At 43.8% G+C, this 25,049-nt stretch overlaps 1 protein-coding gene across 1 annotated transcript in view; it reads right to left on the reverse strand.

Annotated features, from left to right (window-relative positions):
* Nucleotides 1-16,576: 16,576 nt before the first annotated feature.
* Nucleotides 16,577-25,049, reverse strand: part of LOC137514583 (E3 SUMO-protein ligase PIAS4-like) — a 227,514-nt gene continuing 219,041 nt past the window's right edge. The window contains exons 5-6 of the mRNA XM_068234222.1: nucleotides 17,130-17,260; nucleotides 16,577-17,002 (exon numbers count right to left, since the gene is read on the reverse strand). Coding sequence (XP_068090323.1) covers nucleotides 16,806-17,002; nucleotides 17,130-17,260 — 328 coding nt within the window. The 3' untranslated portion in view covers nucleotides 16,577-16,805. The remainder of the gene's footprint in view (nucleotides 17,003-17,129; nucleotides 17,261-25,049) is intronic.

Consider the following 25,049-nt stretch of genomic DNA (forward strand, 5'->3'; position numbering starts at 1 on the left):
CCGGCTCCACAAAATTCGGCCCCTCATAGACCACCTGTCATCCACATTTGCAGATGCTTATACCCCTGAACAAAACATCTGTGTAGACAAGTCCCTCGTACATTTTACCGGGCGCCTTGGCATCAAACAGTACATCCCAAGCAAGCGCGCCCGGTACGGGGTGAAACTGTATAAGCTCTGTGATAGGGCCACAGGCTATACATCTCGTTTTAGGATCTATGAGGGAAAAGACTCAAAATTGGAGCCGGTCGGATGTCCTGACTACTGGGAGCAGTGGAAAGATTGTGTGGGACTTGGTGTCACCCTTGTTCCAGAAGGGGTACCATCTTTATGTGGACAACTTTTACACAAGTGTGGCCCTCTTTCAGCACTTAAAGTTAGAAGGAATCCGATGCTGTGGCACCGTGCCGCCTAGTCGCCGGGGCTTCCCCCAACGGCTCGTTAACACCAGACTTCAACGGGGGGAGAGGGCCGCCTTGTGTACCGATGACTTGCTCTCGGTGAAATGGAAGGACAAGAGGGACGTTTACCTTCTGTCTACCATTCACACAGACACGACAGTACAAATTACACGGGCAACAGAGGTCATTGAAAAGCCCCTTGCCGTCCACAGCTATAATGCCAACATGGGAGGGGTGGACTTCAATGACCAGATGTTAGGGCCCTATTTAATTTCCCGGAAAACCAGACGCTGGTATAAGAAAGTGTCTGTGTATTTAATTCAATTGACGATGTACAACAGCTTTGTTCTCTACAGTAAGGCTGGGAGAACTGGATCTTTCCTTCAATTCCAGGAAGAGATCGTTTCGGCACTCCTCTATCCAGAAGGTGCCAGAGCCCAACCCCCAAATGCAACTAGCCGGCTGCATGGAAGGCATTACGCCTACCCGATTCCCAGTACCCCAACTCAACGCAACCCCAGAAAAAGATGTAGTGTCTGCAGCAAGGCTGGAATAAGGCGTGACACCCCCGTTTACTGTCCCCGCTGTCCTGACCAGCCTGGCCTATGCCTAGGGGAGTGTTATGAGAGGTACCACGAGAAGGCACACTTTTAGAACCTAGGGAACTACAGACACAGCAGTAGGCACACAAGGGTCTCTCAGTGCTATTTCACACTGGCGCGATGCGTTAGGGCAAATTGCCTAGCAAAAGTCACTTTGCGGTCCCCCCCCTACGCCGGAAGTGCTTGACTTAACGCTAGTGCATGCCTACGTTACTGCGTAGCTTCTGCGGCAATTTGGGTCGGCCCGGAAGTCATGTTAGTCTACGGCGACGCAGTTAATTACTAGGCCGAATGCTACTCTTGTGGTATTCCCTGAAGATCTATTTTGGGCGAGACGGTGCGGCGGGCTCGACCGACCGGATAGGCCAGTATACAGTGTGAACCTAAACATCAGGTTTTGAGAGATCCAAATACACTGGCCTGCCAGAAACCTCTCCTTTCACTTAGGACAGAATGCATAATGTACTTCGCCACATATCTGTGCGATTTGCACTTTGCACATTGACCCATGGGGGAGAAGTTTAACCTCAGCTCGCAGGTAAAAAAAACAAAACAAAAAAAACAGGTAAGCAAAAAAGTTAATATTTGGTTACCAATGTTATTGTTTGGTTTGAACATATTTAATAAAGTTTAAAAAGTTAATGTTATTGAAGTGCTTTGCTGCTTGCTTTTTTTTTTTTTTTTTTTTCTTCTCTCTTTTTTCCAAACGACCAATCAGCTGCAGCACTGATGATGCATCCTGACAGAAGCATTGCGCTTCTGTCAGGTTACACAAAATCGGTGCATGCCTGTGAAATGGTAACGGTACTCATTGGACTCTGGGCCCCTTAGCGCAGTTAGGGTGCAAAAAAGTGCCACACATGTGGTATCGCCGTACTCGGGAGAAGTAGTACAATGTGTTTTGGGGTGTATTTTTACACATACCCATATTGGGTGGGAGAAATATCTCTGTAAATGACAATTTTTTGATTTCTTTACACACAATTGTCCATTTACAGAGATATTTCTCCCACCCAATATGGGTATGTGTAAAAATACACCCCAAAACACATTGTACTACTTCTCCTGAGTACGGCGATACCACATGTGTGGCACTTTTTTGCACCCTAACTGCGCTAAGGGGCCCAGAGTCCAATGAGTACCGTTACCATTTCACAGGCATGCACCGATTTTGTGTAACCTGACAGAAGCGCAATGCTTCTGTCAGGATGCATCATCAGTGCTGCAGCTGATTGGTCGTTTGGAAAAAAAGAGAGAAGAAGAAAAAAAAAAAGCAAGCAGCAAAGCACTTCAATAACATTAACTTTTTAAACTTTATTAAATATGTTCAAACCAAACAATAACATTGGTAACCAAATATTAACTTTTTTGCTTACCTTTTTTTTTTTTTTTTTTTTTTGTTTTTTTTACCTGCGAGCTGAGGATAAACTTCTCCCCCATGGGTCAATGTGCAAAGTGCAAATCGCACAGATATGTGGCGAAGTACATTATGCATTCTGTCCCAAGTGAAAGGCCCCTAAAATGCCAGAGCAGTATAGGAACCCCACAAATGACCCCATTTTAGAAAGAAGACACCCCAAGGTACTCAATTAGGAGTATGGTGAGTTCATAGAAGATTTTACTTTTTGTCACAAGTTAGCGGAAAATGATTTTTATTGGGTTTTTTTTACCAAGTGTCATTTTCCGCTAACTTGTGACAAAAAATAAAATCTTCTATGGACTCACCAAACTCCTAACGGAATACCTTGGGGTGTCTTCTTTCTAAAATGGGGTCATTTGTGGGGTTCCTATACTGCTCTGGCATTTTAGGGGCCCTAAACCGTGAGGAGTAGTCTTGAAACGAAATTTCTCAAAATGACCTGTGAAATCATAAAGGTACTCAGTGGACTCTGGGCCCCTTAGCGCAGTTAGGGTGCAAAAAAGTGCCACACATGTGGTATTGCCGTACTCGGGAGAAGTAGTATAATGTGTTTTGGGGTGTATTTTTACACATACCCATGCTGGGTGGGAGAAATACCTCTGTAAATGACAATCTTTTAATTTTTTTACACACAATTGTCCATTTACAGAGTTATTTCTCCCACCCAGCATGGGTATGTGTAAAAATACACCCCAAAACACATTGTACTACTTCTCCCGAGTACGACGATACCACATGTGTGGCACTTTTTTGCACGCTAACTGCGCTAAAGAGCCCAAAGTCCAATGAGTACCTTTAGGATTTCACAGGTCATTTTGAGAAATTTCGTTTCCAGTCCTCACGGTTTAGGGCCCCTAAAATGCCAGGACAGTATAGGAACCCCACAAATGACCCCATTTTAGAAAGAAGACACCCCAAGGTATTCCGTTAGGAGTATGGTGAGTTCATAGAAGATTTTATTTTTTGTCACAAGTTAGCGGAAAATGACACTTGGTAAAAAAAACCAATAAAAATCATTTTCCGCTAACTTGTGACAAAAAGTAAAATCTTCTATGAACTCACCATACTCCTAATTGAGTACCTTGGGGTGTCTTCTTTCTAAAATGGGGTCATTTGTGGGGTTCCTATACTGCCCTGGCATTTTAGGGGCCCTAAACCGTGAGGAGTAGTCTTGAAACCAAATTTCTCAAAATGACCTGTGAAATCCTAAAGGTACTCATTGGACTTTGGGCCCCTTAGCGCAGTTAGGGTGCAAAAAAGTGCCACACATGTGGTATCACCGTACTCAGGAGAAGTAGTACAATGTGTTTTGGGGTGTATTTTTATACATACCCATGCTGAGTGGGAGAAATAACTCTGTAAATGTACAATTGTGTGTAAAAAAAGTCAAAAAATTGTCATTTACAAAGATATTTCTCCCACCCAGCATGGGTATGTGTAAAAATACACCCCAAAACACATTGTACTACTTCTCCCGAGTATGGCGATACCGTATGTGTGACACTTTTTTGCAGCCAAACTGCGCTAAGGGGCCCACAGTGCAATGAATACCTTTAGGCTTTACAGGGGTGCTTACAATTCCGCACCCCCCAAAATGCCAGGACAGTAAACACACCCCATACATGACCTCATTTTGAAAAATAGACACTTCAAGGTATTCATTGAGGGGCATGTTGAGTCCATGGCAGATTTCATTTTCTTTTGTTACAAGTTAGCAGAAATGGAAAACTTTTTTTTTTTGTGACAAACTGTCATTTTCCGCTAACTTGTGACAAAAAATAAAATCTTTTATGAACTCACCATGCCTCTTAGTGAGTACTTTGGGATGTCTTCTTTCCAAAATGGGGTTATTTGTGGGGTATTTATACTATCCTGGAATTTTAGCACCTCATGAAACATGACAGGTAGTCAGGAAAGTCAGAGATGCTTAAAAATGGGAAAATTCACCTTTGGCACCATAGTTTGTAAACGCTATAACTTTTACCAAACCAATAAATATACACTGAATGTTTTTTTTTTTAATCAAAAACAAGTTTGTCCACATTTTTTGCGCTGCATGTATACAGAAATGTTACTTTATTTGAAAAATGTCAGCACAGAAAGTTAAAAAAATCTTTTTTTGCCAAAATTCATGTCTTTTTTGATGAATATAATAAAAACTAAAACTCGCAGCAGCAATCAAATAGCATCAAAAGAAAGCTGTATTAGTGAGAAGAAAAGGAGCCAAAATTCATTTAGGTGGTAGGTTGTATGACCGAGCAATAAACCGTTAAAGCTGCAGTGGTCTGAATGGAAAAAACAGCGCTGGTCCTTAAGGGGGGGGGGGGGGGGGGGTAAAGGCTGAGTCCTCAAGTGGTTAATTATACATGGAACCATGGGTTATCTGCCACTACTAAGGCCCATGATCCCTAGTTTGTAACACTACTTTTGTTGCAGAGCTAGATTGTGGGAAAAGGTGTTCACCCTAGTGGTGACTACAGTGTCAGAAAGCAAAGGAAGCCTGTTAAAGCAGTATAGGTAATAGCAATGCACGGAGGCGCCCTTTAGTTTTGCACTGTTGTGGCTTAATTTTGAACAATTTTTAAGGTAAGAATAAAGCGTCTTACCTGTAATGAAAGACTCTCAAACCGATAAATAGGTAGAAAATTTATTGTGCACTTTAGACAACGTGTTTCGCGACCAAACGTTGCTTCCTCAGGTCAAGTACTCGTGCTATAGTTGCTGTCCAAGATTCCTGGGCGCCCAGGAATCTTGGACAGCAACTATAGCACGAGTACTTGACCTGAGGAAGCAACGTTTGGTCGCGAAACACGTTGTCTAAAGTGCACAATAAATTTTCTACCTATTTATCGGTTTGAGAGTCTCATTACAGGTAAGACGCTTTATTCTTACCTTAAAAATTGTTCAAAAGTAAGCCACAACAGTGCAAAACTAAAGGGCGCCTCTGTGCATTGCTATTACCTAAAGTGTTATACCCTACTTGTTAGGGGAGTTGTCTCTATCTTTGTATAGGGCACTCTTTTTTCCTAAGGAGCAGCGACCTGAAAGGCCGAGTGGAGACGGTACTTCTCCATACGTGTTGAAAGTGGTTGCCGTCAAAAGCAACCCACTTTTGTGAGTATAATAATCTTTATTATCTTGTCCATACATCGAGACGTTATTACACGATAGTGGGCTCCCGGTGCCCCTGTGTATTTTGTTCCTTGTTTTATCCAGTCTGACTGTTAAAGCAGTAGGATTAGCCATACTATGCCAGGGAAAAAAAACAAACATATATAAGTAGATAAATACTTGATCTACTTACATAACAGATGTATTGTACTGTCCACGTTTTGATTTCAGTGAATGTTATAAAGTAAATGAAGATAATTCTGTTCCTGGTGGAGGCCAGGGTTTTTTCCCACAGTTAAGGCTAAATCCCTGATGTCATTTCTGCCCTTTATTTTTTTTCTTTTTTCCTCCAATCTCTGAGTCACCTCAGCCTTGCTTGTAAACACAAGTGAGCAGGGGATCGTGTTTCAGACAAGAAGCTAAGCAGGGAAATAAAGAAAGGGAAGAGGAGGAATATATTATAGATAAAAAGAACCCCCAGCATGCAACTGTTTGGCACTGACTACTAAAGGACCAGTGCTCCTTAACCACTTAAAGGGATACTGTAGGGGCGTCGGGGGAAAATGAGCTGAACTTACCCGGGGCTTCTAATGGTCCCCCGCAGACATCCTGTGTTGGCGCAGCCACTCCCCAATGCTCCGGCCCCGCCTCCGGTTCACTTCTGGAATTTCTGACTTTAAAGTCAGAAAACCACTCCACCTGCGTTGCCGTGTCCTCGATCCCGCTGATGGCACCAGGAGCATACTGCGCAGACACAGACCATACTGGGCTTCTGCTATACACTCCTGGTGACATCGGCGGGATCGAGGACACGGCAACGCAGGCGCAGTGGTTTTCTGACTTTAAAGTCAGAAATTCCAGAAGTGAACTGGAGGAGGGGCCGGAGCATCGGTGAGTGGCTGCGCCAACACAGGATGTCTGCGGGGGACCATTAGAAGCCACGGGTAAGTTCAGCTCATTTTCCCCCGACCCCCCTACAGTATCCCTTTAAGGACTGCGTCATAAATCCCAGACACTTTTTTCCATTCAGACCACTGCAGCTTTAACTGTTTATTGCTCGGTCATACAACCTACCATCTAAATGAATTTTACCTCCTCTTCTTGTCCCTAATACAGCTTTCTTTTGGTGCTATTTGACTGCTGCTACGATTTTTAGTTTTTATTATATTCATCAAAAAGACATGATTTTCTTTTTTTATTATTTTTTTAACTTTCTGTGATAAAATTTGTCAAAGTAAAATTTCTGTATACATTTTTGTACAAATTTATTGCGCTACATGTCTGATAAAACAAAAAAAACAACCATTCAGTGTATATTTATTGGTTTGGGTAAAAGTTGTAGCATTTACAAATTATGGTGCAAAAAGTGAATTTTCCCATTTTGAAGCATCTCTGACTTTTCTGAGCACCTGTCAGGTTTCATGAGGTGCTAGAATTTCAGGATAGTATAAATATCCCCCAAATGACCCCATTTTGGAAAGAAGACATGCCAAAGTATTCACTAAAAGGCATGGTGAGTTCATAGAAGATTTTATTTTTTGTCACAAGTTAGCGGAAAATGACACTTTGTGACAAAAAAATAAATTAATAGAAGTTTCCATTTCTGCTAACTTGTGACAAAAAAAAAAAAAAAAAAAAAAGGAAATCTGCCACGGACTCACCATGCCCCTCTCTGAATACTTTGGGGTCATTTGTGGGGTGTTTACAATTTAGCACCCCCCAAAATGCCAGGACAGTAAGCACCCCTGTAAAGCCTAAAGGTGCTCATAGGACTTTGGGCCCCTTAGCGCACCTAGGCTGCAAAAAAAGTGTCACAAATGTGGTATCGCTGTACTCAGAAAAAATAGTATGTGTTTTGGGGTGTATTTTTTATACATACCCATGCTGGGTGGGAGAAATTTCTCTGTAAATGAGATTTTTTTTTTTTTTTTACACACAATTGTCCATTTACAGAGATATTTCTCCCACCCAGCATGGGTATGTGTAAAAATACACTGCAAAACACATACTACTTATCCCGAGTACAGCGATAACAAGTGTGGCACTTTTTTGCACCCTAAGTGCACTAAGGAGCCCAAAGTCCAATAAGTACCTTTATGATTTCACAGGTCATTTTGAGAAATTTGGTTTCAAGACTACTCCTCACGGTTTAGGGCCCCTAAAATGCCAGGACAGTGTAGGAACCCCACAAATGACCCCATTTTAGAAAGAAGACACCCCAGGGTATTCTGTTAGGAGCATGGTGAGTTCATAGATTTTATTTTTTTGTCACAAGTTTGTGAAAAAAAACAAAAATTAATTTCCGCTAACTTGTGACAAAAAAATAAAATCTATGAACTCACCATACTCCTAACAGAATACCCTGGGCTGTCTTCTTTCTAAAATGGGGTCACTTGTGGGGTTCCTATGCTGTCCTGGCATTTTAGGGGCCCAAAACCGTGAGAAGAAGTCTTGAAACCAAATGTCTCAAAATGACCTGTGAATAGGACGTTGGGCCCCTTAGCGCACCTAGGCTGCAAAAAAAAGTGTCAACCATGTGGTTCAGGGGTATAAGCATCTGCAAATTTTGATGACAGGTGGTCTATGAGGGGCCGAATTTTGTGGAACCAGTCATAAGCAGGGTGGCCTCTTAGATGACAGGTTGTATTGGCACTGAAGTGCAGGATGTTCTCAAATCGTGACCTGGACATGGCAGCAGAGAACATGGGCATGTGATGTATTGGGTGCGTAGACCAATAAGACCGCAATACATTCTTTTTGACTAGATCCATGTTAAGGAGAAGGCCCCAAAAAATGTTACGTTCAGAATCTTGGAGTGGCTTCCACCGTAAAGGCTGGGCATAGTAGCTTCTTGGATTGGCGGTTGCGTATTGTGTGGCACAACGGTTGGTCTCGCCACAATTACGTCGTACCAGCAGTGATCAGGAAAAAAAAATTCTGTCACTGCAGTGGGGTAGGTGAGGGTTTGGCCGGGTGATCAGAAGCTTGCAGGGGTGCAGATTAGGGTCTGATCTGATGGATAGAGTGCTAGGGGGTGGCAGGTGGTGACAGGAGGTGATTGATGGGTGTCTCAGGGGGTGATTAGAGGGGAGAATAGATGCAATCAATGCACAGGGGAGGTGATCGAAAGGGGGTTTGAGGGGGATCTGAGGGTTTGGCTGAGTGATCAGGAGCCCACACGGGGCAAATTAGGGCCTGATTTGATGGGTAGGTGTGCTAGGGGGTAACAGGAGGTGATTGATGGGTGTCTCAGAGTGTGAATAAAGGGGGGAATAGATGCAAGCAATGCACTGGGGAGGTGATCGGGGGTATCTGAGGGCGATATGAGGGTGTGGGCCGGTCATTGGGTGCCCGCAAGGGGCAGATGAGTGTCTGATCTGATGGGTAGCAGTGACAGGTGGTGACAGGGGGTGATTGATGGGTGATTAGAGGGGAGAACAGATGTAAATAATGCACTGGGGAGGTGATCAGAGGGGTCTGGGGAGCTATCTCACGGTGTGGGCTGATGATTGGGTGCCCGCAAGGGGCAGATTAGGGTCTGATCTGATGGGTAGCAGTGACAGGTGGGGACGGGGTGATTGATCGGTGATCAGTAGGTGATTACAGAGGAGAATATATGCAGGCAATGCACTGGCGAGTTGATCAGAGCGAGTCTGGGGGGCTATGTGAGGGTGTGGGCGGGTGATTGGGTGCCCGCAAGGGGCAGATTAGGGTCTAATCTGATGGGGGGGGGGGTCTGGGGAGGATCTGAGGGTGTGTGTGTGTGTGGGGTGATCAGGAGCCCCCAGGGGGCAGTTGAGGGCCTAATCTAAAAAATAGCGTTGACAGATAGTGATAGGTAGTGATTAATGGGTGATTAGGGAGGTGATTGGGTGCAAACAGGGGTATGAGGGGGTGGGGTCTGAGGGGTGCTGTGGGCGATCGGAGGGCAGGGGGGGGGGCGATCAGTGTGCTTGGGTGCAGACTAGGGTGGCTGCAGCCTGCCCTGGTGGTCCCTCGATCACTGGGACCACCAGGGCAGGAGGCAACCTGTATAATACACATTGTATACATTACAAAGCATATTATACGCTTGTAACGTGGCGATCGAGGGGTTAACCACCCGCCGGCGCTTCCGAACGGGCGGCGGGTTGACGTCACGGGTGGGCGGAGCCTATTGCCAGCAGATGCGCGTGCATCACAGCGCACGATCCCTGGCCAGGAAGAGTCCCAGGACCCGACGCCCATTGGCATTACATGGTCCTGGGCATGCCACTTTGCCGCCGCCCATAGGTAGTGGGCGGTCGGCAAGTGGTTAAGTATGTGATAACTCCAAATCATAATAGCAGAAAAAGTTTTGAAAGTTTTGAATGCAGGATTAGCATCTTTATCACTTAATACACTCAGACCAGTTGCTGTTGAAATTAGATTTTTATGGGGACACTCCAGCTTTAAAGTGTTTCTTTGGACTTCATGCTAGCTGTGTAAGTTAGGTGGCAGTAATTTCTAATAATGCTGACAGAATTTCAAATAAGTTTTGATAATACACTGTATGGGGAAAAAAGAGCTCAATAAGATCGCATGGTGGAATTACAGTTTTACAGCAATACACAGAATCTTAATGCAGGATTCTTCATTGGCATAAGATAAACTCTGAAAAAAAGAAAAGCAGCATTGTTCAGACGTCATCAGAAAAACAATCGCTGTGGATCTATAAAATGGGTCTACACATAGCATAGTTTATCTTACAAAGATTACCCCCGTTCATAATCTGATAAAACAAAACAATTGTGTGGAAATGCATTTTTAAAAAATGTGTGCAAAAAATTCTACACCTCTACATAACATTTAACTGCAAGTTTAAAAAAAATCTTTATAAAAAGTGAAGGGAATGCTTCCTTATGTTAATCAAAGACAGTATGGGTAATAATTACCAATGCAGCAACCCTACCGAAACAGGGAATCCTCCTGAAGGGAAAATCCTCCCAAGGGAAATATCACTAGGATGAATGAAATAAAAAAACAAAAAAACTTTTGCTGATTTCTTTTAAGTAACGCAATGCTTGTAAATTGTGTTGACAGTTATTTTGAGGAAATTTAAGAGGAAACTTCATTTTAAGTAATATTTCCTTTCAATTCCCCCAGGATATCTGTGCAAAAAGTGATCCAATTAATTTTCATAACCTTATTTTCCTGTAATTTGCCAAAATGTGTCAAGCAAGGGTCTAGTATGCAATGCAGGAGAGTATACTATCCACGGCATGTTTTGTATTAACGTGTATAACCGTCAATACCACTAGGGAGGTTAAAAGTTACTGAACCAAATCAATCCAGTGATTGAATCAATCCAATTTGTGTAGGATTGTGATTATAAAGTAGTTGCAGTGGAGTATTGTACCATTTTAGCCATCAGTAAAAGCAAGAAGTTTAGAATCAGGACGATACCATTTATTGGCTAACTTAAAGGACAACTGAAATGAGAAGAATATGGAGGCTGCCATATTTATTTATTTTTAAACAATACCAATTGCCTGGCAGTCAAGCTCTATTTGGCTGCAGTGGTGTCTGAATCACACCAGAAACAAGCATGCAGCTAATCTTGTCAGATCTGACAATGATGTCAGAAACCCTTGATCTGCTTGATTCAGGGTCTGTGGCTAAAAGTATTTGAGGCAAAGAATCAGCATGATAGCCAGGCAACTGGTATTGTTTAACCACTTCACAACTGAGGGGTTTTACCTCATCAGCATTTTTTTTTTTTAAGTTAGCCAATAAATGGTATCATCCTGATTCAAAACGTCTTGCTTTGAATGTGAAGTAAAGATATCTACACAATTTCTGCAGTAAACTGAAAGACATATACAGAACTTTAACTAATGGAACAGTCCTTTCTCATTTACATGTAGCACTTAAAGGACACCTGTAAACTCCCCTAAGAGGAGGGAAGGCTCTTGATCTCTTAGAGACCCCCTGTTCCTCTCTGCGTCCCCTCATTCCACCACTGAGCCTGTTCTAGTCTTCAACTTTAATGTTGAGGCCTTTGGGTCTCCCTGGAAGGCCACAGATGTACTTGGGTCTCCGAGTATTACCGTAGATAAGCGTCTCCACCTATGAAGATCAGCGGCTCTGTACTGTGCACAGTACTGTACTCTATGCAGTACTGAGCAGCTCGTCTTTGGACCACTTCCAAGAGGACCCAAAGACACAGCCGGTAGGATATTTGAATGGGGACCCTGCAATGGAATGAGAGGCTTTAAGAGGCCTAGGAAAACTTTAAGCAGTCCGCAATACGCTGGCACATCCTGATGGCGTGTCACATGACGCCTTGTAGCCATGACGCTGGATCAGGTCACTGTTATTGCCCCGCACCTGACTATGCAGTGAGGGGGGAGGGAGAGGAATGCAGCCGCCTGTTGGCAGGCCAAATTTACAGCGCACAAGCTGTAATTTGCCCAGCGCTGCTCTAAGGGACCAAGAGCCTTCCTTCCTCTTAGGGGAGTATCTAACTTTTTTTTTGTTTGAGCAGGTTACAGCTGTCTTAAAGAGAGTCTGAAGCGAGAATAGATCTCGCTTCAGACCTCATATATAGCAGGGGCACGTGTGCCCCTGCTAAAACGCCGCTATCCCACGGCTTAACGGGGGTCCCTGTCCCCCCAAATCCCCTCTGTAATGCGGGGGAGCGCTTCCGCATTGAGGCAGGGCTAACCGCCGCAGCCCTGCCCCACGCGCGTCTGTCAGCGTGCATCTCCGCCTCTCCCCCGCCCCTCTCAGTCTTCCTTCACGTCTGATAGACGCGACTGGAGGCAGGGCTGCGGCCGTTAGCCCTTGCCTCCAGGAAGCAAAGTCCACGACCAACTTTGCGACCAACTTTTGCGGGGGGGGGGGGGTGGGTTGGGGGTGAAGGGACCCCCGTTTAGCCGCGGGATAGCGGCGTTTTAGCAGGGGCACACGTGCCCCTGCTATATATGAGAGCTGAAGCGAGATTTAGTCTCGCTTCAGTGTCTCTTTAAGATTTGGCAAATCTATTTGCCCCATACAAAACAAAAGCCTTGTAGGGGTTATCTAAGTATATTTAAGACATATCACCTTCCACCCCATAAGAAAAAAAAGTAGAGAGCCTGTGTATAAATTTTAAGTGAACATCGACAACGATATATGAAGAAAAGGATTATTTTTTTTTAGTCAGAAAAGGCAAGGGTAAAATGTGGAGGTGGAGTAAGGAATTCTAAAGCAGCAGTAACCCCTCCATCCACTAGGAAAAACAAAAGTTTGCTTTCTTAAAACAGAAAGAATTTGCGATACTTCAGGTCGGAGTGAGCTTGAGATGTCTCCCAGTGCAACACTGCTGAATATATGCATATTAACCATTGTTACCTTTAGAAGCTAAACACACCTCCAGAACCACTGGAATGCAATGATGTGTCAGCTTGTTAATTTGTACAGAGCTGTTTTAAGAAAGCAAACTTGTTTTTCTTAAGGTGGCCATACACTGGTCGATTTGACTAACAGATAGATCCCTCTCTAATCGAATCTGATCAGAGAGGAATCGTATGGCCACCTTTACTGCAAACAGATTGTGAACAGATTTCAGCCTGAAACCGTTTACAATCTGTGGTGGTGGCGCTGCCGCCGCTTCCCGCTCCGCATACATTACCTGATCCGCCGGCGCGAGTCCCCTGGACACCGCTGCTCCATCTCCGCGCTGGTCTGGTCTCCGGCATGCTTCACTTCTTCCTGCCCGGCAGGAAGTTTAAACAGTACAGGGCGCTCTACTGTTTAAACTTCCTGCCGGGCAAGAAGAAGTGAAGCATGCCGAAGACCAGACTAGACCAGCGCGGAGACGGAGCAGCGGTGACAGCGGGACTCGCGCCGGCAGAACAGGTAATGTATTGCCGCTGTATTGCGTCGGTCGTCGGGCATTCGAAAGCTGCTATCGACGCACTCCCGACCCGCCGGAGCTCGAAAAAAATCTTCCGCACGGATGGATCGACGGGAGTCGACGGGAACAATGGATTTCGGACGGAAATCCATCGTTCTGTCAGCAGTGTGTGCGGCGATTTCACAGCCGTTTCGATCACTGTGATCGAAACTGCTGTACATCGGCGGGAAAATCGTTAGGTGTATGGGCCCCTTTAGCATTTTAGTAAGGGGGCTTTTAGGACCATTGTAGTCCCTTACACACTCCAATGAGTTCTGGTTCACCATGAGCTTGCTGGTTAGTCTGTACCTCCATCCACTAGCACAGACAAACTTGAATAGCAGCGAGGTAGTTGGATGGGAGAAGGGATTAACATTTTGCTTTCAAACCACTTCAGTTCACACAACTAAAAACATCCCATGTTTTGCATATTACCTAACTGGAAATATTCATTAGACCACCCATTGTAGCATTCTGGAAAATTAACTTTTTTTTGAACTAGCAGGCCCATTCCTAAAACTTTAATGGTAAATAGATTTCCCGGCACTCAGTTATGCTGCAGTATAAAAAGCTTTAGTTTGTTGGCTTACATCTTCTAAAACAGATTAAATGCTGCCAGCGTGACACCAGTTTCAAACATGAGTCACCTCCGTTCTTACTCACAGTAAGGCTGCAGGGCAGTGTGGGGGTGGCTGCCCACCTGACGATCGTTTTGCTACATCAGCTTCTTCAGAGGCTACTAAGACTGTCTTTCTGTACCCAGAGCACACGCTCTTCAGTAAGTTACATCACATCTTGAATCTTCCTGCTATTGGGTGTAACCTGAAGTACTAGCTGTTACTAGCAAAATGTTACTAGCTCCGCAGTGCCTGCCACTATCTTTCACTTAAGACCATTCCTAAAACTAATGGCCCCTTTACAAAAATCCCTCCATGTCGATACCTACAGTATAATCTAGTTATAGTAAACTCCAAGGGACCAGGGAAAGTTGTTAACTACATCTGAAGTATACTATATCATAAATTATCCTCCAAATGGCCCAGCATGCCCTGGTACATTCTCTGCTGCTAAAGAGCAACTCTGTCCTTAAATATTGCAGCCATCACTGAATAGAGGCAGCCACTTGCTTCCTGTGAGTGACTCAGATACCTCCATGGGCAGGACTTGCAGCACTTGTTTTGCAAAACTTTGTTCACACTTGATCCAATCATGAAGCCCCTCTTCAAAATGCAGCAAATTATAAAAAGCCACTCTACCCTCCTTAAAGGACTTACGAGGCCAAATTCGTTAAAAAAGTGAAGTACATGCAAGATGTTTCAAAGCACGGAGGACGCCGTCCGCGCCCTCCGTGCAGTTCCGCCAGGTCCCCTTCCTGAAAGCGCCCCCCGTGCAGCTGGCGACCCCACGGGCCGGGTCGGACTCTCATGCCGCTCCTAAGATGGCCGCCGGAGCTGGCTGCGGCTGCGCATTGCCGCGAGTGCGGCTGCGCAGCTCTAGGGCCAACCCCTCCAATCCACGCTACAGTGCGTGGTTCGGAGGGGTTGGCCCTAGAGCTGCGCAGCCGCGGCCAGCTCCGGCGGCCATCTTAGGAGCGGCATGAGAGCCCGACCCGGCCCGTGGGGTCGCCAACGGCACAGGGGGGCGCTTTCAGGAAGGGGTCCCGGCGGAACTGCACGGAGGGCGTCCTCCGTGCTTTGAAACATCTTGCAGGTACTTCACTTTTTTTAACGAATTTGGCCTCGTAAGTCCTTTAAGGGGCCCATACACAACGATTTTCCCGCTGATATACAGCCGTTTCAATCACAGTGATCGAAACGGCTGTGAAATCGCCGCGCACACCGCTGACAGAACGATCGATTTCCATCCGAAATCGATCGTTCCCCTCGATTCCCGTCGACCCATCCGTGCGGAAGATTTTTCTTGGTCACCGGCGGGTCGGGAGTGCGTCGTTAGCTGCGTTCGAATGCTCGACGACCGCCGCAATACAGCGGTAATACATTACCTGCTCCAGCCAGCGCGAGTCCCCTGGACTTCTCCGCTTCGGGCTCCAGAGCTACACAGAACTTCCTGTCCCGGCAGGAAGTTTAAACAGTAGAGAGCCCTCTACTGTTTAAACTTCCCCTGGACAAGAAGTTCAGTAGCCGGAGCGGAGAAGAAGACAGTGAGGACTTGCGCCGGCCGATACAGGTAATGTATGCGGGGGGGGGGGGGCGGCAGCTACACAGATTGTGATCAGTTTCAGGCTGAAATCGATTCACAATCTGTTTGCAGTAGAGTTGGCCATACGATCCCTCTCTGATCAGATTCGATCAGAGAGGGATCTATCTGTTGGTCGAATCTGATGGCAAATCGACCAGTGTATGGCCACCTTTAGTTTTGCAGCAAATAGGCCCGCTCTGATCTGCACTATAAGTGAAAGTAGCCTGTACTGAACTCCACATGCTGCCAGGAGCGTCATCGCTAACAAGGGAGGAGATACCTGTGAGTGCGTACAATCCCATAGGAGAACTATGACAATACTTGTATCAGTGATTGCACAGTGGAAGTGGTGACACTATCTTTTTTTTTAGTTTATGTTCACATCATTCCTCATTTTCCCCAGGCTGCTTATCTGTACAGTACTATATATCCAGTGCGGGTGCCATTCTTCATCTTACAAATGTAATCTGGCATCAACTCACTTGCAACAAGCCTGAAAAGAGCAGCCGACCATGGAATTCACACTGGATATAGTAAACAGTGAGCGATGCATGTGTCATATGTCAGAGTCAGGGGCCAAAAAACTATAACAGAAGTTTTATTATATCAGAGTTTACTATACCAGGCGTTGCTCCCATAGACTTATAAGATTGGACGGGACCGGGAGAGGTAGTTTACTATACCCAAATGTTTACTATATCAGAGTTTATTATAACAAGATTATACTGTATTTACAATATAGTTCCTCTTTTTTTCAATCAAAATCTTTTACGGCCAACCCAAAAGAGCTTAAGTATTTACTCAAAAATATTTTCAGTTCAAATTGTAGGAGTAAGAGCATTAATAATACAATTAAAAAAATGTATTTCAAGGTAAGAAGAGTGATACCAAGGCATGGAATGGTTGTTGTGTCCCTGCGTTTCCTGAACACATTTCTAAAACACAGTTTAAAAGAAAAAAGTTTAATAGAAAATAGGACTACACAAAATGAAGACAAAGCCTTTTACTCTATTGCCGGCTGAACAGAACCTTTTATGCTTAAGTTAAACAGTGGAAGGAACTTTTCCAAAGTAGTGATGCATATAGGTCTTTGTAGGAAGTGGAAACACAGCTCCATAGCCGTGTCTGTCTGCAATTAGAAAGTCTAAGTTCATGATATCAAAATAGAAGGGGGGTCAACAAGCTGATAAAAGACCCTTTTCATAGCACCGTCTTTTATGTGGTGGGCGGTCCTCCTCATCTTCATCAGAGGAGGAAGCGGAAGATGAACTACTGTCCAGTGTCAGGTCCACTACATCAGGGCCAGTCTTCCCATTCTCAGTTGACAATGTGCTGCTAGGAGGGAGTACCTTTGCTGTCATTTCAGGAGATCCTGGCAGATAAAGAATTATTGTACAGTCATTAAAAATATATCTATTCATAAATGCCAAGATTGCCAAGTGCCCACAGTCCAAGAGACAGTATGAAAGTATAAAAATAGGGCATTCAGTTTTAAATACCTATTTCAAGAACAGGACAGGATGGACTGGAGCTCCTCTCTTTTTCTGCCTTTATTGGACGCCATGAACCATCCACCAAAAACTCTATCTCATCTGCAGCTTTACATTCACTGAGGATTTTTGATAACAGTCTGAAAGAAACAATGAAACAAAAATAAATGCCATAACTCATCTTATAGAACCACCCCCATCTTACAAAAATATTTAAACAGGTTTTACTAAAGAAAATCAAAAGGCCAGTTAGATGTACCAATCTTTGGTACACTAGTTTAATTTTATTTGTGCCGCTTTCAAATAGTATTTAAAACGAAACACCAGGGCACTTAAACAAGCATCTGTTTTTCACAGTTGAATTGTGTGCATAAATTGGATCAATAAAGTGACCCTGAAACCAAAATAACTAATTGTGCTAAAGCCACTAGTACAAAGCTAGCACTATCAGGTGTAAGCTACAATAAGATAAACACCATACCTGCATTCCCACTCCTGGGCCCTCCAATCTACCATAATTTGTTATATAAAATGTCTCCCCTCAGTAAGACACTGAAAGGATACATCCAGGGAAAAAATACTCTTCCTCCAGCCCCTGGCAGCAGTCCTGTGCCCTCGTTGCAGCTCCAGTGGCTCTCGATCTTCTCCGCTGCAGATTCCAACCTTGCCAGGTCGGCTTCTTATGCGCTCCACCGCTTAAGTCATCAGGACTGCACTGCGCCTGCGCAGTACAGCCCTGATGACGTCAGCGCTGGAGCGTGTAAGAAGCCGACCAGGCTGTAGACTTCTGCAGCAAAGAAGACCGGGAGCCACCGGAGCTGCGGCAAGGGCACAGGGTGGCTGCCAGGGGCAGAAGGAAGCCCCAGGTAAGTGGATTTTTTTTTAACGTATCCTTTAAGGCCACTAAAGACTATATTGGTATATTAGATGTTTGATTCTGTGAAAACCTCAAACCTAATGAAAATAAAGACCCTCTCAATTGATTGTCCCTTGTTTTATCAATTAAACATTGATGGACATGCCTTATCCTAAGAAGTGGGCAGGAGATCCTCGGGGCATCTGACAGCAGCAGTACGTGATCAAGGCTTAATCAGCTTTGTACTATACCAGCCATTACAAAGCTAATCGCAAAAGTGGTGGTATTGACATACAGATCTCTGCTGCGATATGGCTAAGTACACACCCGGCAATTTTCACTTCAGAACCTATTCCCAATTGAGAAAAGGATCTGATCAAATAAAACAAATAAAAATACATATACTAACTGAATACATATACCAACTGAAACAAAAAATATAAAAATACATATACCTACTGACTGCCAACAACCAAAATAAAAAGTTAAAGAAAAATCAATTTTTAGATCAAAATACTGACTGAACCTGTGCATGTCCTTTCAATTCAGATTTCTCAATGGCATTGATAAGAATGTGGGGGGAAGAGAGTTATAGATAATTGTTCTACATCCAAATAATATCAGATCTGTATATCTATCTGATCACCCGCTTGGGTCAAATCTTAAGTGAAATTTGCATGGTATGTGCCCACCCTTATATCTAGTACTACATGATGGTAAACAATCTATATCGGATATTGATCAGTGTTTAACCACTTAAGCCCTCAATCGTTTTCACTTTATGCATCAGAGCAATGTTCACCTCCCATTCATTAGCCTATAACTTTATCACTACTTATCACAATGAACTGATCTATATCTTGTTTTTTCCGCCACCAATTAGGCTTTCTTTGGGGGGTACATTTTGCTAAGAGCTACCTTACTTTAAATGCATTTTAACAGTAAGAATAAGAAAAAAAATGAAAAAATTCATTATTTCTCAGTTTTCGGCCATTATAGTTTAAAAATAATACATGCCTCCATAATTAAAACCCACGTATTGTATTTGCCCATTTGTCACGGTTATTTCACCGTTTAAGTTTATGTCCCTATCACAATGTATGGCGACAATATTTTATTTGGAAATAAAAGAGCATTTTTTCCATTTTGCATCCATCACTATTTACAAGCTTATAAAAAAAAATATATATATAGAAATATTTCATCTTTACATAGATATTTAAAAAGTTTAGACCCTTAGGTAAATATTTATGTGTTTTTTTATAGTAATGTTTTTGTTTTTTTTATTAAACATTTTATGTGGGTATTTTTGGGAGGGTGGGATATAAATAGTGTTTTATTTGGGGAAATATTTGTGTAACGTAATGTTTTTTTACTTTTAGATGTAGTTTTACTTTTTGGCCACAAGATGGCAATCTTGAGTTTGTTTACATGACGTCACTCTAAGCGTACAATGTACGCTTAGAGGGACATAGCTTCTCTCGGAAGCTACGCTTTTTCTGACTCTATCGCTTTTTCTGGCGGGGGAGAGGAATCCGTGATCGGGCACCATAGCCCGATACATTGAATCCTGGGCTACCGAATCCGCGGCCGGGAGTGCGCGTGCACGCGCGTGATCGGCCGCGGGGGCGCGCATGTCCACCTTGACGTTTTTATACGTCAAGGAGGACAAAGTGGTTAATGGCCTTCAACCCCATCGCACTACTATGCTTTTAACCTGCGATTCCTGACAATTTTCACTTCAGCAGCTATTGCAACAGCAATAACTTTTTATTACTTATTACATCCAAGGTGTGTGTGCGTCTGTGTGCATGCGTGCGTCTGTGTGCGCGTGCGTCTGTGTGCGCGTGCGTCTGTGTGCACGTGCGTCTGTGTGCACGTGCGTCTGTGTGCACGTGCGTCTGTGTGCACGTGCGTCTGTGTGCACGTGCGTCTGTGTACTCCTGCGCCCAAGTTTTTGATAACTAAAAATAATTTAATTAGCAGCAGCTAAAATTAGATATTCGTAAAATACATAAACATATAAATTAAAAAGAATTGCTCAAATAAACACACCGTGATATCTCAATCAAATAGATCTGTGCAAATATGCCCGCCTGAGTACACAAACGGCCGGTTGTACGTGTCCTAATTGGATATCACGATCAAATCTTCACATTAATAAACTTTAAAATAGGTCATTCCTAAAATTCCAAAGTGTAAATATTCCTCCAATATATTAATTTCTATATAACTGCCAGAGAGAATACTTTTCATTAGCAAAGAAGCAACTTCCGTGTTCTAGGTCTATTGTGGCAAACCACATACGCGTAGTGCTTCTATCTATAGCATGCGATAATGTCCATACAAGCTCCAAGCGATCCTCCAATCAATCCCGGTAATTCAGCAGCACTATTACTTTAAGAAGTTACAGTCTGTATACTACGCTACCATAGCGCGCATTTCTTCGTATTGGAAACTGGCTGATGTTAGTTCCATACACGCAGGTGGGCAAGGAGCAAGGGAGGATTAGATTCCGGTAAATGACTCAATCCTGAATGGCTGCGGCCGCTAGCTTTTAACAGGAGAGTCTGTAGTTTGTAGCCAGCGTCTTTGCGGGGAAGCAACCCCGTAAACCGGAAGTACTGTCTTTGTGACGTCACACACAGCTTCCACCAATCATGCCAACATGTTTCGAAAGGATACGCCTTTCTTCCTCAGGGCTTAGTGATCGGTCAGTTTTTTGCCCCTTTATCCTCCCTCCGCTGGATAACTCCTTCCCCTTCAGTCCGTGCATGAAACCTAGTTATTAAATGCATACAGTTCTATATCTTGATTTAAACCAACCGGAGCTAGTGAGTTCAAAGTGTAAATCCAATATGATTCACGTCTAGACATGGCCTTTAGATAGTCACCTCCTCTCCAATTTGGCAACACGCTTTGAATTGCATAAACTTTCATCAGTCCTAGTTTTCCCTGCTGGTAATATTTAAAATGTTTCCCCAAAGGGTACTTTTCATCTTTTTTCTGTATATACTTGATATGGTCAGATATTCTATCCAGCAGTTTTCTTTTTGTTCTGCCAACATATTGCTTTGTGCAGCCACACTCTAACACATAAATTACACCTTTACTATTGCAATGAAGATGTCCCTGTATACCGAATCTTTCTCGTGTACTTGTAGATTGAAATGTTTCTCTGATGGGCTCTTTACTAGTACTTCTACACGGGAGACAAAGTGCATCTCTTAAAGCTGCCTCCCTCAGGTTGCGATTCTTTACAATTCGTTTCAGTTGGAGCAATTATATTATTCAAATTTGAAGCTCGCCTGTATACTATCTTAGGTTTTTCTGGCAATATTCCATTAAAGGGATACTGTAGGGGGGTTGGGGAAAATGAGTTGAACTTACCCGGAGCTTCTAATGGACCCCCGCAGACATCCTGTGCCCGTGCAGCCACTCACCGATGCTCCAGCCCCGCCTCCGGTTCACTTCTGGAATTCCTGACTTTAAAGTCTGAAAACCACTGCGCCTGCGTTGCCATGTCCTCACTCCCACTGATGTCACCAGGAGTGTACTGCACAGGCACAGACCATACTGGACCTGCGCAGTATGCTCCTGGTGACATCAGCGGGATTGAGGACACGGCAACGCAGGCTCAGTGGTTTTCAGACTTTAAAGTCTGAAATTCCAGAAGTGAACCGGAGGCGGGGCCGGAGCATCGGTGAGCGGCTGCGCGGGCACAGGATGTCTGCGGGGGACCATTAGAAGCCCCGGGTAAGTTCAACTCATTTTCCCCCGACACCCCCTACAGTATCCCTTTAAGTGTTTTATCATTTTGTAATATATGCCAATATTTATGAATAATCTTCTTTACTCTAGGTGCCTGTTGATTGTGATAATGGTTAAGGAAAGAAAAATAGAAAAAACTGGCACCATTATGCGGCAGGGATGGAACGGCCACGGGTGGGCTTACCTGCAACGTGCACCGATATGCCACAGCGTCTTGAAGAAAGGAGAGAGGCGGGCACTGCTGCATAAAATCCCTTTATTGTGGCCGGGTTACAGAGTGGTAACTCTGTAACCCGGCCACAATAAGGCCACAATAAAGGGATTTTATGCAGCAGTGCCCGCCTCTCTCCTTTCTTCAAAGTGCCTTTTGATTGTATTGCATACTAATACACAGTGGAAAATCACGTTTTTCCTTTGTTTTGTCCTCTATCAATGTGTCTCTATTCATCTGTTTAACCTCTTGTTCTACCTCCAACTAATCACCTAAAGCATACTTCCTATCTAAAAAACGTTGAAGTGTCCCTGACTGATCCTCATAGTCAGCATTGCTGGAGCAGTTCCTCAATCGCTTATATTGACTCTTGGGGACATTGTTCAGCCATTGTAAAAGGTGGCAACTGTCCAGAAAAATATAGCTATTCATGTCTACAGCTTTAACCTCCTGAGCGGTCTGGACGAGCTCAGCTCGTCCATTACCGCCGGAGGGTGCCGCTCAGGCCCTGCTGGGCCGATTCTCTTCAAATAAAAAGGAGCACACGCAGCCAGCACTTTGTCAGCAGCGTGTGCTACCTGATCGCCGCGAGCAGCGGCGAAAGAGGGTCCCCCCAGCCGCCCGAGCCCTGCGCAGCCGGACCAATCAGTTCCGGCCAGCGCTAAGGGCTGGATCGGAGGCGGATGACGTCCATGACGTCACTCCGCTCATCGCCATTGAGACGAGGAAAGCGAAACAAGGAAGGTCGCTCATCGCGGCCTTCCTTGTTACTTCTGATCGAGTCAGGAGCGCCCTCTAGTGGGCTTTCATGCAGCCAACTTTCAGTTGGCTGCATGTAATAGATTTTTTTTTTATATTAAAAATAAAACCCTCCCGCAGCCGCCCTGGCAATCTTAATAGGACACCAGGGAGGTTAAAATAGGCTTTTGTGTTCAGTTTATTGCAATGGACATCTTCATTGCAATAGTAAAGGTGTAATTTATGTGATCGAGTGTGGCTGCACTATTTGATTGAGATATCACGGTGTGTTTATTTGAGCAATTATTTTTAACCACTTGAGGACCGTGGGCTTTACCCTCAAGGACCAGGCACTTTTTTTCCATTCAGACCACTGCAGATTTCACGGTTTATTGCTCGCTCATACAACCTACCACTTAAATGAATTTTGGCTCCTTTTCTTGTCACTAATAAAGCTTTCTTTTGGTGCTATTTGATTGCTGCTGCGATTTTTACTTTTTATTATATTCATCAAAAAAGACATGAATTTTGGAAAAAAAATGATTTTTTTTTAACTTTCTGTGCCGACATTTTTCAAAAAAATGTGGACAAACATGTTTTTGATAAATAAAAAAAAAAAAAAAAAAAAACACCCATTCAGCCTATATTTATTGGTTTGGGTAAAAGTTAGAGTTTACAAACTATGGTGCAAAAAGTGAATTTTCCCATTTTCCAGCATCTCTGCCTTTTCTGACCACCTGACATGTTTTATGTGGGGCTAGAATTCCAGGATAGTATAAATACCCCCCAAATGACTCCATTTTGGAAAGAAGACATCCCAAAGTATTCACTGAGAGGCATAGTGAGTTCATAGAAGATATTACTTTTTGTCACAAGTAAGCGGAAAATGACACTCTGTGACAAAAAAAAAAAGAAAAAAAAAATTTCCATTTCTTCTAACTTGCGACAAAAAAAAAAAAATGAAATCTGCCACGGACTCACTATGCTCCTCTCGGAATACCTTGAAGTGTCTACTTTCCAAAATGGGGTCATTTGTGGGGTGTGTTTACTGTCCTGACATTTTGAGGGTGCTAAATTGTAAGCACCCCTGTAAAGCCTAAAGGTGCTCATTGGACTTTGGGCCCCTTAGCGCAGTTAGGCTGCAAAAAAGTGCCACACATGTGGTATTGCCGTACTCAGGAGAAGTAGTATAATGGGTTTTGGGGTGTATTTTTACACATACCCATGCTGAGTGGGAGAAATCTCTCTGTAAATGGACAATTGTGTGTAAAAAAAAAAATCAGAGAGATTTCTCCCACTCAGCATGGGTATGTGTAAAAATACACCCCAAAACACATTATACTACTTCTCCTGAGTACGGTGATACCACTTTTTTGCACCCTAACTGCGCTAAGGGGCCCAAAGTCCAATGAGTACCTTTAGGATTTCACAGGTCATTTTTGTTTCAAGACTACTCCTCACGGTTTAGGGCCCCTAAAATGACAGGGCAGTATAGGAACCGCACTAATGACCCCATTTTAGAAAGAAGACACCCCAAGGTATTCCGTTAGGAGTATGGTGAGTTCATAGAAGATTTTATTTTTTTGTCACAAGTTAGCGGAAATTGATTTTAATTTTTTTTTCACAAAGTGTCATTTTCCGCTAAATTGTGACAAAAAATAAAATCTTCTATGAACTCACCATACTCCTAACGGAACACCTTTGGGTGTCTTCTTTCTAGAATGGGGTCATTTGTGGGGTTCCTATACTGCCCTGGCATTTTAGCGGCCCTAAACCGTGAGGAGTAGTCTTGAAACCAAATGTCACAAAATGACCTGTGAAATCCTAAAGGTACTCATTGGACTTTGGGCCCCTTAGCGTACTTGGGGTGTAAAAAAGTGCCACACATGAGGTACCGCCGTACTCAGGAGAAGTAGTATAATGTGTTTTGGGGTGTATTTTTACACATACCCATGCTGGGTGGGAGAAATATCTCTGTAAATGACAATTGTTTGATTTTTTTTTTACACACAATTGTCCATTTACAGAGAGATTTCTCCCACCCAGCATGGGTATGTGTAAAAATACACCCCAAAAAACATTATACTACTTTTCCTGAGTACGGCGGTACCACATGTGTGACACTTTTTTGCAGCCTAGGTGCGCTAAGGGGCCCAACGTCCTATTCACAGGTCATTTTGAGGCATTTGTTTTCTAGACTACTCCTCACGGTTTAGGGCCCCTAAAATGCCAGGGCAGTATAGGAACCCCACAAGTGACCCCATTTTAGAAAGAAGACACCCCAAGGTATTCCGTTAGGTGTATGGCGAGTTTCTAAAAGATTTTATTTTTTGTCACAAGTTAGTGAAAAATG

This window comes from Hyperolius riggenbachi, chromosome 1 (assembly GCF_040937935.1).
Source record: "Hyperolius riggenbachi isolate aHypRig1 chromosome 1, aHypRig1.pri, whole genome shotgun sequence".
Lineage (NCBI taxonomy): Eukaryota > Metazoa > Chordata > Amphibia > Anura > Hyperoliidae > Hyperolius > Hyperolius riggenbachi.